The sequence below is a fragment of the Plectropomus leopardus genome, chromosome 22 (assembly GCF_008729295.1).
Source record: "Plectropomus leopardus isolate mb chromosome 22, YSFRI_Pleo_2.0, whole genome shotgun sequence".
Lineage (NCBI taxonomy): Eukaryota > Metazoa > Chordata > Actinopteri > Perciformes > Serranidae > Plectropomus > Plectropomus leopardus.
Genome location: NC_056484.1, coordinates 19,133,871 through 19,146,988, shown reverse-complemented (window position 1 = coordinate 19,146,988; position 13,118 = coordinate 19,133,871). Strand labels below are relative to the sequence as shown.

The following is a 13,118-nucleotide window of genomic DNA, read 5'->3' as shown; positions in this document are numbered from 1 at the left end:
GACACAGTTCCACACTGTAGCGTTTTCTTTTCCCTTGTTTTTAGTTCCCCTCTAAAGCCAAATCAGAGAAGCCAGAGAACCTGAATCAGGTCGATGTATCTTCGGAGGACCACAGCCCCGTGGAGGAGATCCCAGTAGAACAGACCAGAGTTTACCAGAACCTCCCTGTCCAGGTCAGCACCGGTTCAACCCCAAAGACCCCCTCTGAGTCTGCCATTCTACAGAAAAAACATCTCAACCAGAATGTGAAAAAGAAACCGAGCCAGAATGGGGCTAAATCCGATGATATGGATCAGAACTGGATTTACGAGGACAGTGATCCGATGCAGCGGCCGATCACCAATGCAGGTTTTAATGGCAACGGTGCAATATGGGTGAGTGAGGTAACTGAGCAGCCAGGCTTCCTGTTTCCAGTTGCTCGGACTACCACACTGCCAACAATTCGCAAGCAAATCACAGAAGAAGCCTCGCTGTCAGTGTTGCCACATCAGGTAGTTCACTATACACATTTCCACTTTTTCTCAATGTAATCCTTAAATTAGATACTTACTAAACACCTGGCACAAAATATAGAAATGCAAAGTTGCTAGCAGGGTTTCTTTTGCTTACTTAATGTTCTTTAGTTTCCTCATTTAATAAGCCTTTTCTACTTGCAGTCGGGGGATAATAGTTCACCAGACCAAGCCGGAGAAAGTGGCCTCCCTTCTTCTCAGTCGGACCTCTACACCCCTCCTGTGGAGGACATCCAAGTCACAGATATCTTCTATGAAGACACCGTCAACAGCTCCCCACTAGAACCTACCACTTCTGCTGCAACACTGTCTGCTAGTGCTGCCGCTGTGTTGCCAGGTCAGATTTTACTGGAGGAGGTTTTCCTGTTTTTGGCACTCTTGTTTACCAAAAAACATCTCTGGTTGGTACTTCAAGCTCCGCCAGGGAGGAATTTAAGCTCATAAATATTTCAGTGGGTACCAGCAGAAGAAGAACTTTTTTTTCCCACTGGACGCTTGCCACCGACTCTACTCAGATTAACACCAGTGTTGACACAGTTTGGATTGTCAGTTGCTTTTTTAGGATTTAACTTAAAATTGAAACTTGTTTAAATTTCAAGAATCTTCCAAATACATAACTGGAACAGCTATAGCTTCTTAGAGATATACTATACTATGAGTTGAGAGTTGTTCTGCAAACAGTTTATGGACTCATACAGAAGTAATCCCTCAATCTTACTTATTGGCCACTAGAAGCATGTGGTGATGTATTTTTGCCTTTATTTTATTTTCTGTGTTGAGGATGTTTTTGGGCGACCAGATAAGATGGGGTTTTTCGAAAAAGGAGTGACCAAGTGCCAGACAAAAATCAGCAGGCATCCAAGAGACACAGTACTGGAAAAAAAACGGTATAGCAAGGCGAAACGCAAGGCTTTGCTTTTTACTGTCTTTAAAAACAGTAACTAAAAATGGCTATTTGCTTTTTTTTTTAAATCCAGTTTTATTACTGTCGCAGCAACTTAAAAAAAAATCTTTTAATTTTATTCCCAGCTGTTTCTACATGGTTTGTAGATAGTATAACAAAAATAAAATCAAATTTGAGAAATAAGATAATAATAAACAATAACAATTATAATACATATTTTTAAAAGCTTGAATTCTTGATCATAATGGTACAAGTAGAACAGAGGTACAACTAAAAACAAAATGAAAAGAAAATGTTGGATGGGGGTCAGGAGTCAGGAGAGGGAATCTGTTCACATTTAATCTTTTTAAGTTTGCTAACCTTGTCTCAGAAGCCCAGAAAAGAGAGCAAGTATAACTGTTTTAAACAGTTTAATATTTAAAAAGTACTGATCTGGTATATAAGAATTTTGCAGGCTGTGTGTATTTTTATGCATGACACATCAATACACATCAACACCTCATTCATACAGTCATTCATTCATTCATTCATAAAGCACATCATGTGATGCAATGTCTCATCATTACATAATTCCACATAACATCCTTGCTTGACAGATCATCAGTCATTTATGTCATTGTCAACGATTATTAATCGTTACGTCACATCACATTATGACATCATGCCATATTGGTTTTAATGTGACATCAAATCATGTAGTCACATCATGTGAGGTCATGTTAGGTCAACATGAAAAATCTCACCCCATCATGTCATAGTATAGCCCACGTCATGTCATGTCTTGGGTCAACACGTGTCTCATCATATCGTGCAACATCACGTCATATAAAACATTATGTACATATTTCCCACAGGTAATAAAGTGGACAAAGTCTCCCTGCCGTCCTCTAAAGACAGCGGTGCCCCTGTGAACAGACCTCTACCAGAAACCATCATGTCGATTTCCTCCACATCGTCCTCTCCCTGGATCACAGCGAGAGCGGCAACCGCCAGCAACACACTGGCTGAGTCTGTCTACAAATCATTCACCACCTCCTCTCTCCTCAGGGTGCTGATGCACACAACCCAGCCCATGTTTAACGGTAAGTTAAAACACCCAAAAACACACAAAAAAAATTAAAGTTTACTTCCTAATAATAGTGGCTACAATCATAATATGGCGGCTTAACACACTAGCGGCAATATAAATAAATGTTTTTTTGTAGTGGGTAGACAGCTGGACTTAATTGCGGTGGATGATTGCCTTTCTCCTCTAATAGCCCACTGCTGCTCTGCTAATCACTGCTGTGCTCTGTGATCTTGGTGGCATGTTGTATAGTGGCATGATGTTGATAATGCTGCTGTTGGTGGTGGTGGTGGTAATGGTAATAATGATGATGGCCGAAAAAAACGAGCTGGAGTTGATGCTGATTGGAATGATAATCAGCAAACTGGCTCAGCAATTAAAAACGCTTGACTGTCCCTCAAATCACACAGCATGTTTTGACTCCACATGAGGTCACATTTTGAGTCCACTCAGGCTCAGTGATTAGCATCTACTTTTGGGACTCCTCTTCTGGGTCTGCATTCTTTTTAATGGCTCAACAGTGCACTCTGGTGGTTGCTTTTTTTCTTCTGTCCCTCTCATAAAATGAAAGGTTCGCTTTATCTTGAGGGTGCTGCATCTGTTCGTCTTCACCAAGTTGATTTAAGACATGTCTTCATTCAGGAACTCAGTAATGAACTTCTACTTCTCTGCTTTCTTTGTGCATTTTGAGTAAAATGTTTGCAAAGTCTACCTTTGCTGAGTCAGTACTCAAAAATATGCTGGCTGTGCTTCTCTCTGAATTCCTCAAATGCCATGTGCACAATAATTGGGAGCAGGGTTCCCCCAGTCATGGAAAACCTTGAAAAGTAATTTTCCTGGACATGAAAAGTCATGGAATGAGTCAAAATCATTTTGCAAAAAATAAATGAACTTTGTTGTTGTATAATGAAATTGTGACAGTAATGTTACAAAATCTTTTTTTATGGTTCCTTGAAAAGTAATTGAAAAGTTTGGATATTTTGTCCATAAACGTGTGGGAACCCTGTAGGAGGTTCATTTCTTACCTTTTCTTCCATCTGTCTTGGTGTTTTTGAAAGGACACATTGCAATGCTGCTGTCCTGGGAAAGTTTTATTTTTGTCAGACTTTTACTTTGGCTCTTCTTGCAGCAGATACACCCACGTCCAAGGTTGAAGACTCAACCATTAACCCATCTTCTGGCTTAAAAAACTTACTCACTTCTAGTGGAGTGATAGTAAAATCTGCAAATCCTACAGTCTCTGACCCAGAAGGGGGATCTGCTGAAGGACATTTAGTCACGCCTCAAGCTCTCAACCCTTTTGACGACTACATAATGAATTTCCATCCTTCTCCTGCCCTCCTTGAAGATAAAAGTGGCCTTATCTTTCATCATAAGTCTTCTGGAGAGCACTCTGTTGTCCGTTTACGAATGAATTTAGAGCACCCTCAGATTTCTACCACTTTGGGCTCTTGGGATCCCACAATCACTGAGCCCTCGCTTTCTTTGCTGCCTGATTATGACTTGAGTGCCATCAACTTATCAAAGACAAACACAGTAGAAGAAAATACCCCAAATACTTCTCTTGATCAAACTGGCAGTGGGATTCAAGATGGTCTGAACATCTTGTTGCGTCCCAACAATGAAGAGGAAGCGAATAGACGTGAAGAAGAAGGCAACTCCACCTCAGTCACATCTTTCTTTGATTCTAAAAATCTGACTTTGTTCGATCCTTCAGAGGATAATTCAGAGGAATCCAACACACACTGGCCAGCAGAGGGAAGTGGATCAGGCTCTGGGCTTGATAGCAACCAGGAATTTGATGGAGCTACTACAGTTAAGACGGACCTTTCTACCATTCCATGTTCAACTATCAGCTTCAATTTGGATAACTCAAGGATGAAGAGTCGATCAGCAAGTATTAAGATGGATAGAGAAACAGATGATGGCACAGATGCGGCCGGAAGCAAAACAAGTTGCAAGAAAGAGTGTGAAACAGCAGCAGAGAAAGAAATGGAGGAGAATGAAAGTGAGTTAAGTGGAGACCAAGAGGGAGAGAGAGAAGGAGAAGGAGCACACGGCACTGGGATTGAGAGAGTGAGGAAAGTGGATGGTGAAACAAATAAGAGTGCCAGACAGTTCAATAGCACAGCAGGCCTTGACACGCTAGAAGAGAGAGAAAGTGAAGCTGAGAGTTTGGTAGGGAAGACAATATACACCGAGGTCAGCAGCGGGAATGAAATTGAGTCCAATTTCAGAGTTTTAAGCTGGCCTGAGGACCTGAGTGGTTCTGGAGAGGGTGCTGGAGATGGAGAGGGGAAAGGAAAGACAGTTGAGGATGACGGAGAAGGTGTCAAAGCTGTAGGTGAAAATGAAAATTGTGACAAAGGTGATAGAAGGGGCAACAAAGAAGCTGTTTCTGAGAGTAGAGACGGTCTCCAGCTGTCTGGTCTCCAGCTGTTTGTCCGTCGAGATAAAGCTACAGCGGAGTTCCCTCTGTTTGACAGCAGTGAGGAAAATAGCGATGGACATGATGAAGAGGGTAAAAACATCAGTCTTAACAGTCAGGTTCGGGGTAACTCTACTTTTGAGGACGAAAATGAGGGAGACACTAAGAGAAGTGGAGGTGTGGAGAGTGAGGAACACATAGAGGGAGGTGTTACAGAGGATGGTGAGGCCGCTGTAATTGGAAAGAGTTTACAAGAGTTCTCAAGTGTGGACAGTTTGTTGTTTGATGCTGGAAGAAGTCCCCTGTTGGGGCGTCTCGTCCCTCTCCTCAGACTGACAGACGCCAACAAAGACACAGAGGAGAAAAGGGAAGGTAAATACTGCTTGATGCCCAGCTTTTCCTCTGCCTCTTTGCATTCTGTCACAGAAAGCCAGAGCTGTAAATTTGATGCCTTTCTCATCTTTTCATACACATACTGTATGTTCAAGTGATAACCTACAAAGTTTCAGTTAGGTGGCCCAATGGCTAAATAGGATTTTATTCCAAACAATATTCCTGCAGATCTTTGAAAAGTCTTAAAAGGCATTAAATGTACAAATCTGTAAAGAAGGCTGTAATTGGTATTAAAATGTCTTATATAAGTCTTTTAAAAGTTTAAAAAATTCCAAGACATGGGAAGAAGGATAATTAGAAAAACTTTGTTTCTGATGTTGCATTATAACTCAAAATAATTGGTAATATCTGTTTTTTTTTTTAAATCTGTTTTAAAAATGATTTACAGAATTTAACGTCGCCCAGATCAGGATAGAGGAGTGACCAACACTCACATATTTTTACAACATCCAGTCTAATGAAAATGAACAAGCTTTTTTTTAAGGAATGGATACTTCTAACATATGTTTGGTGTTTTTTATGTGTTCCACTGTAGAAAGTTTTAATGTTTTTCAGCATTTGATGTAACACCTGGGCAAATGCAAAGTAAATTTATGGCTTTTTTCCCTTCAATTTGGATCATTGGAAAATTATTTTATTGATTTTATTGTAAGCTGCAGGAACCCTAGTTATTGCTGTGGAAACATAAACACTTAAAGCTGTAACAACTAATGCTTCTTCATTAACAGAGGATGAAATGAGTAGATGAAAAGGGATGATGAACCCACAGAGAATTACCACTCAACTCTGCAGTTCTCCTCGGCTTTGTGGAGCATTTGATCGTCTCTCAGCTCATTGATTTGGTTGTGCAACAATCGTCCTCGTCTCACAGCCGCAGCAGGCAGCAGTTCTCAGCCAAAGGGCTTTGATAAACCCATCGTTTGCCACCTGCACACCATGAAACAGCAGAAAGTTAGCAATTAGTTTCAGAACATAGTGAAGCAGCTAAAAAGCCAGATTTCCCTCAGAAGTTGGCAGAGATTCAAACAGAGCTAAAGGGAAAGGGAATATTTGACTTTCATTTGCCAGGAAGTCAAAATGTGACTTCAGATGAATTCTAATGTTGTTCACTTTCTGCTGGATTTGTTAAAGGTGTGACTTTGGTATTATTTAACCTTCAACCTGGACCTATTTTCCCATGTTTTTGGGTCTAAGTGACCAATGAAGGCCACAATTTAAAAAATGTGTTTAATATTAAGTGAGACGCTGCAGCTGCTAGTGTAACCAAAAAAAAGAGATCATTTTGTTTTACAAGAACCACCCCCCAAAATCACTATTGCCAAACCCACCAGATCCCATTTAAATTAACAGTAATTTTATCATCATTAAAACACACTTGATTTAAAGTCGACTGGAACTACTTGAAACTCGAGAAAACTGTCTTTGTTTGTCTTTCCACCTTTCCAACAATTATCAACTGAATTTCAGGGGAAATAAACCCTTAATTTACCAGTTAGATGTGAAAATATGCTGAATCTATATATACTAAAATTAATGTTTATTTAAATGGAGTCTGGTAGGTCCAGGTACAGTGATTTCAGAGCTGTTTGTGGATAAAGAAAAAGGATCTTACTCTTTAAAATAATGGTCAGTCTCTGTACTGCTCCTCTCTATTATGTTGTCAGACTCGTATAATAACAATCTGAACCTGTCTGTTGCAAAACCAAACACTTTTAATGAAGTATATTGACACTGTAACTATGCCCAGAGTGGTTACAGCTCGTGTTGTTGCTACAGGCCTCTTGCTCAATACTGGAACAATTTCAAAAATTGTTGTTCCCCAATAGGCACTTCAGCAAAAAAACATATAAAAACAGGGCCCAGGATGAAAAATACTGACTTTACCCTTAAATAAGCAAATGTGAAATATCAACATTATTTGTAGCTGTTTAGTTAATTCCTTGTTGTTCTGTCCCAAAGTGGCCAACCTAAAAATGTTTAAAGTGTGTCAGTTTCTCTTTGGAAAGTGTGAGAAACAGTCCGGCTGAAACTGGATATGCTGCTATGTTTGGCTATTGTTTTGAAAATGGCCTAATGCTGTAACTTTATTATAAAAGAATAGTAAAAATGTATCTTTCAAACTGCTCCACCACATTGCTGAGTTGTCATGGAAATCCTGATAGATAAACTTTACTTTAAAATTAAATTATAGAGAATTAAACTGACATGATCTTTGTGTCTCCTTCTGTCTCTGTGCTTAATGACACACCTACACTCTACCCCTCTTTCTTTCTTTTTCTCCCCCTTTCTCTCTGTCTCTCACCCACCACACACCCCACCCTTCTTTACCTCGTCTCTCTGTCAGAGGGCAGCAACAGCAGCCATGAGTCTCGAGTCGGGCTGGTCGGAGGTGTGGAGAGGGAGAAGAGGACAGTCGTTCCTCTGGCTGTCGTCTCCAGTCTCACCATCCTCTGTCTGCTGGTGCTGGTGGGCATACTGGTCTACTGGAGGTACACACACACACACACACACACACACACACACACACACAGAGACACACACAAGGTCAGTATCCTACTAAATGACTTTCTCTTGTGTTCTTAGATTCTGATTTCTTTGTGTCACAGAAACTGTTTCCAGGCAGCTAATTTTTACCCAGATGACAGTGCATCACCTAAAGTCATATCAGCTCCATCTACACCCCTGCTGCTGGCCACAGGTAACACACGCGCATGTACACATACACATACACACACTTTACACACCAAATGAGCTCTGTTTTTTGAGCAAGTTATGTTCAGGATTGTTGGAACGTTGGTTCTATGCAGTGATGGCATTTTCCACCAGTTTTGAGTGGAACCACTGAAATCAAGGATGTGTTACTGTATTAATGGAGAGCATTGCACAGTGCACAACAACAGTTGTGGCAAGACAGCGGATGGAACTGATTATCTACGATCTTTTCTTCTGTTATCAGTAACACATTTTTTTTTCGGATAAAAACATAGACTAATCATTAATAAGACATTACATGCCATTTTGTTTCTAAAGACTTCTCACTTGACACATCATCTCTTTCCAACCTGTAGAGTAAGACACGCCTACTGATGTCATCACTGACTGTACTTCAAGTAAATGGAAATTATTTTTTTTGTTCCATTAGGGAGCCAATTTTTTGGGTTCTGAACCAATTTATTTTTGGTCGAAATACTCAAAACAGTTCAAAATTAGGTGCCGAAATCACTTTTGTCTCTTTAAGCCAGACAATTTATACTGCTAAATGGAAGGGAAAAAATCATCCTACCTCAAAGCTATGGATTAAAGATCTTATAAACCATCTGACTTTGGAGGAAAAAGGTGTGCTAAGAATGTTCATGCAGTATGGTAACCTTTATAACCTACAGAGAAAAAATAGACATTATTGATACTGATACTGAAGTTTTGTTACACTGATCCTTTTTTTGTAATTCTCTAATTATTTTTTTATTTATTTGTTATTTTTTGTCTTTTTAGTCTCTGTTTTGTGGCTTTTTTTTGTTAAATTTTGTAATTCTCACTTGTTTTATTTTGTGTCTCACCTTCTATCACTTTTACATTGAGTTTGTTTATATATACTTTAAATTTTCTGCGCAACTGAGGGTACTCTCTTTGTTGCATGATACAGAGGGGATGGGAGCAGAAACATGGGTGGGTAGGGGGAACAGGACATGTATTGTGATTTCCTTTTCAACATCTGTGATTAATTGTATTTTTATGACTCTAAATATTCATAAAAAGACCTTGAGCAAAAAAATTTTAAAGAGAAATAGGTATCGGAGCAGAACCTGTTTCATGTTGGTTTAAAGGGATATTAACTTATAATGTTATCATTGTGATATCAAACATAACTGAGTTGCAATGTCAAGCACACAATTAAACATTCACTCTGTCATTGCAGACGGTCACGAGCCACTGACAGTGAAGCAGTTTGTGAAGCATGTGATGGAGCTGCACACCACCAACACCTTCTCCAAGGAGTTTGAGGTGCACTGAATATTTATGATTACAATATTAGAGTTGAACTAAATGTCTGTGGATTTTTTTTCACAAAGCGAACATAAACAGCCACAAAATATATTTTTTTTAAAAAGATACATTTCCTGAATTCAGCTTACAAAGTTTCAAGTAGCATAAACTAAAGGGATCACTCAGTTTTGGTTCATGTGTATAAGTGGAAACACCTCATTTATCACAGCTTCTTAATGCTCTTCCATATCTCTATTAACATCATGTTCTTTAGGGAAATCATTTAGCACAGTGATAATATGTAACTTCCATATGCAACACACTGTGCAACAGTATGAGGAAAGAGCGTTTGGTACTAACCAGTGCAGTGCTATTTAGTTTTACTCCCAGACTTTCAATTTCAAATACACATCAAATCAAGACAGCACTTAGGATTCAGATTTAAGCTTTTAGTCAGGTAAAATTTTCATTTCTGCTTATACTAAGTGTGAAACCAGAGAAATGTCTCATGTCGAGTATTGTTATGTCTTAATGTTATGTATTGTAGAGCAGTTTGTGGATTAGTTTTAGTGGATTAGTACGTACATCTGCATGACATTAGTCACCCCTGTTTCCTAGCATGAACCTCCTGACATACAGATACGATTAACTAAAGTAAACCCTCTCCGGTGTAACTGTCAGTGTGTTTTTGTGCCTCACCCATTTTTGTTCCAGTGTTTATGCCGTTTCTATAGCTGCAGCCACAAACCTACACTTTACATCAAAGAAAAGAGGCTAAAATGCAGGAGCATGATGGCAGCCTCAACTTGTAAATACATATAAGCCTTTTAGGTACTCACACATTCAAAACAGTGCTTTATTGTTTTACACTGAAGAACAGAAGGACATGGTTGAAAGCTAAAAAGTCTGCAGCTCAGTTGGGAATATCAGTGTATTTCCCACTTAGCCCCGCCTCTGTGTGTGTATCTGAACCCCATATTCCTGTACCTGCACTGACTCCCTGTCTGTCTGTCTGTCTGTCTGTCATCTTGTCCCCCTCCCCCCTCCCACTCTCCTTTCACCACCTCCACCACCATCGTCGTGCTTTCTGCATCCTCACCACCCTCCATTAGATTGTCAAAGAATCCTATGAGGTAAGACGCCTTCAGTGCAGAAGTGTGGTTTTCCTTTCATTTCTGTACAACTCTGGAATGTGTGAATTTTGATCAAAATGAAATCTCACTTGTTTGACCCTCTGTTGACAAGCCGGTCAGCTTGTAGACTGCAGCATCTGAATTTTGGATGTGATACTAAATGTCAACTTGGTGTGCTTATTTTTTAACTAAATGCCAGAAATAGGTGGAGATTTGGATATAAATGTGTATAAATATGAGTTATTCAGGATTTTCTGAGGCAGAAATGATTTTCCCTGCTGCTGTTCTCTGCTTCTTTACATGTCTGTTACTTTTTTTCAAACAGAGATGAAGTCAAGGACCCTTACAAGTGGCATTTTACATATCTTTTAATCCTCATTTATGATTATTTATAATAACGAAATAATGAAAATTAGAATCCTACCATTCCTTCAGCTGTTTTTTGCCCCACATCTTTATTGAATATGAATATAAATTAATGTATTTTAAGAACCATTTGAAATTTGTAATCAAATTTTAGTAACCAAATCATATTTTAATTGCCATAAACAAATTCTAGTTGCAACTTCATCCATAAATGCTTATTTATTTGTCTTGACTATTGTATGGTAATCACATTGACAGTTAAAGGCCAATATAATATAAAAAACATAGCACAAACTACCTCCTACTACCGTCCAGGAAAAAAAAATCACATCACATGCTCGTTGTGCTAGTTAGCATGTTTAGCTTCCCCTGAGTGACTAACATAAGTCTTATCTGTGTGTTATTTTGTTTTCCAGGAAGTGCAGGCGTGCACGGTGGACATGGGCATCACCGCAGACACCTCCAATCACCCCGACAACAAAAGCAAGAACAGATACATAAACATACTGGCCTGTACGTCGCTGTTCAGTAGGCTCGCTGTTTATCGTGTGTGTTTAAATATGAAAGCCAGCAGTAATGAAGCTGATTAACCCTTTCCTCTCTCAGACGACCACAGCAGAGTCAAACTCTCCAACAGTTTGGACAGAGATGGGAAATGTGGAGACTACATCAATGCTAACTTTGTAGATGTAAGTATCTTTTTGTTTTGCATGTTAATAGGCAGCAGTGTAGTCAAATCAAAACCAGAAACAGATTGTGGGTCTTTGCCATTGTTGTTACTGCACATCACATCCAGTGCTTTCCTCTGCAGGGTTATGAGCGAACGAGGGCATACATCGCAGCTCAGGGGCCCCTCAGAGCGAGCAGGGAAGACTTCTGGAGGATGATCTGGCAGCAGAATGTCGGAGTTATTGTGATGATCACAAACCTCAAGGAGAAAGGACGGGTAGGACACAAACACCAGCTTCACCGCAGAGATCAATAAAGATGCATCTGATCTTATAAACGCACATCTGGCAATTTTAATATTCATCTTTCTTTTGGTCATCAACCTGGAGGCATCTAATCAATTATATTTTGATGCCTTCTACCTTCATGCTATCTAAGATCAAATACTGAACTGTGCCATAAAGTAAATGTCATTTTGTGTCAGTGCCCTCTGATATTTAAGAAGCAATAAGCAGGCAGGTCAGTCATTTATAGAAATGCATGAGGTGAAACATTATTTGGATAGAAACCTGCATTAGAACTAATTGTAGAGATTTGCCGACAAACATTTGTCAGGTATCCCAAATATGTACATTAAAGAGATACTGCACACTAAACATGTTTTTTGAGCTGTAAAGTAAGTGATATGACTATATTTTGATGAAACACAAACTCAGTGCTGGTGTTAATATTGACATTTATTGTTTTACCAAATTTATGAAAATCAGCATTACATGGGTCAAAATGGCTCAACACACCATCGATTGTGCCATTAGAATCCACCCCGTTGGGAATTGTCCACACCTAGACATTTTTATAAAAAAGATGTTTAAAAACTTGAATGAACTCCAGTTTTCCCTTTATTTTATTGTTCAGCAAATGGGAAATAATTTAAGTATGTATTGTGGGTGTGAAGCTGGGAATCAAATTTACCTGGATTAAACCTTTGTGTAGTGGCTATTTAGCTGAGAACAGCTGCCTCCTACTGCTGAATCACTGAGAGAAGTGAGAATATCAGAGTAGTGCAGTAGGTGGCTGTAAAACCAAAAACACTGAGCTGAAAGAGGATAAAATGCTCCATAGAGCTGAGGGGAACTACACAGCTGGGTGATAATTCTCCATGGGTTTATCACTATGAGCAACTCCTGTCAAATTATGCTGTTATTATGATAATAAGCTAAATAGCCAATATTTATAATAATATAATAATTATATTGTTAATATAGAAAAACTGACTTTTTGTGTTTTTATCAATGTCATCTGTCTGCAGACGAAATGTGACCAGTACTGGCCGGAGGAGAACCAGGAGGAATACGGTCCGTACCAGGTGACCCTGAAAAGCAGCAAGACCCTCGCTTACTACACACTGCGGACGTTCACCGTCAGAGATACTACAAATAAGGTACTTCACACACACACACACACACACACACACACACACACACACACACACACACACTTCCTCTCCCTTTTTCCGACACACATACACCACCAAACAACACTGACTGTGAAAGTCTCAAAGTTAGTTTGGGGTTCAGCTCTAACTTAAAAACAGGGTTAGCAAAGCTCTGTAAATAAATGTCTTTACACACACACACACACACACACACACACACACACACAC

At 39.4% G+C, this 13,118-nt stretch overlaps 1 protein-coding gene across 1 annotated transcript in view; it reads left to right on the top strand.

Annotated features, from left to right (window-relative positions):
• ptprz1b (protein tyrosine phosphatase receptor type Z1b) overlaps positions 1 to 13,118 on the top strand; it is a 77,842-nt gene that overhangs the window by 60,941 nt on the left and 3,783 nt on the right. The window contains exons 12-22 of the mRNA XM_042511658.1: positions 45 to 491; positions 657 to 849; positions 2,271 to 2,498; positions 7,648 to 7,792; positions 7,910 to 8,001; positions 9,220 to 9,305; positions 10,400 to 10,420; positions 11,203 to 11,299; positions 11,393 to 11,475; positions 11,598 to 11,732; positions 12,765 to 12,896. Coding sequence (XP_042367592.1) covers positions 45 to 491; positions 657 to 849; positions 2,271 to 2,498; positions 7,648 to 7,792; positions 7,910 to 8,001; positions 9,220 to 9,305; positions 10,400 to 10,420; positions 11,203 to 11,299; positions 11,393 to 11,475; positions 11,598 to 11,732; positions 12,765 to 12,896 — 1,659 coding nt within the window. The remainder of the gene's footprint in view (positions 1 to 44; positions 492 to 656; positions 850 to 2,270; positions 2,499 to 7,647; positions 7,793 to 7,909; positions 8,002 to 9,219; positions 9,306 to 10,399; positions 10,421 to 11,202; positions 11,300 to 11,392; positions 11,476 to 11,597; positions 11,733 to 12,764; positions 12,897 to 13,118) is intronic.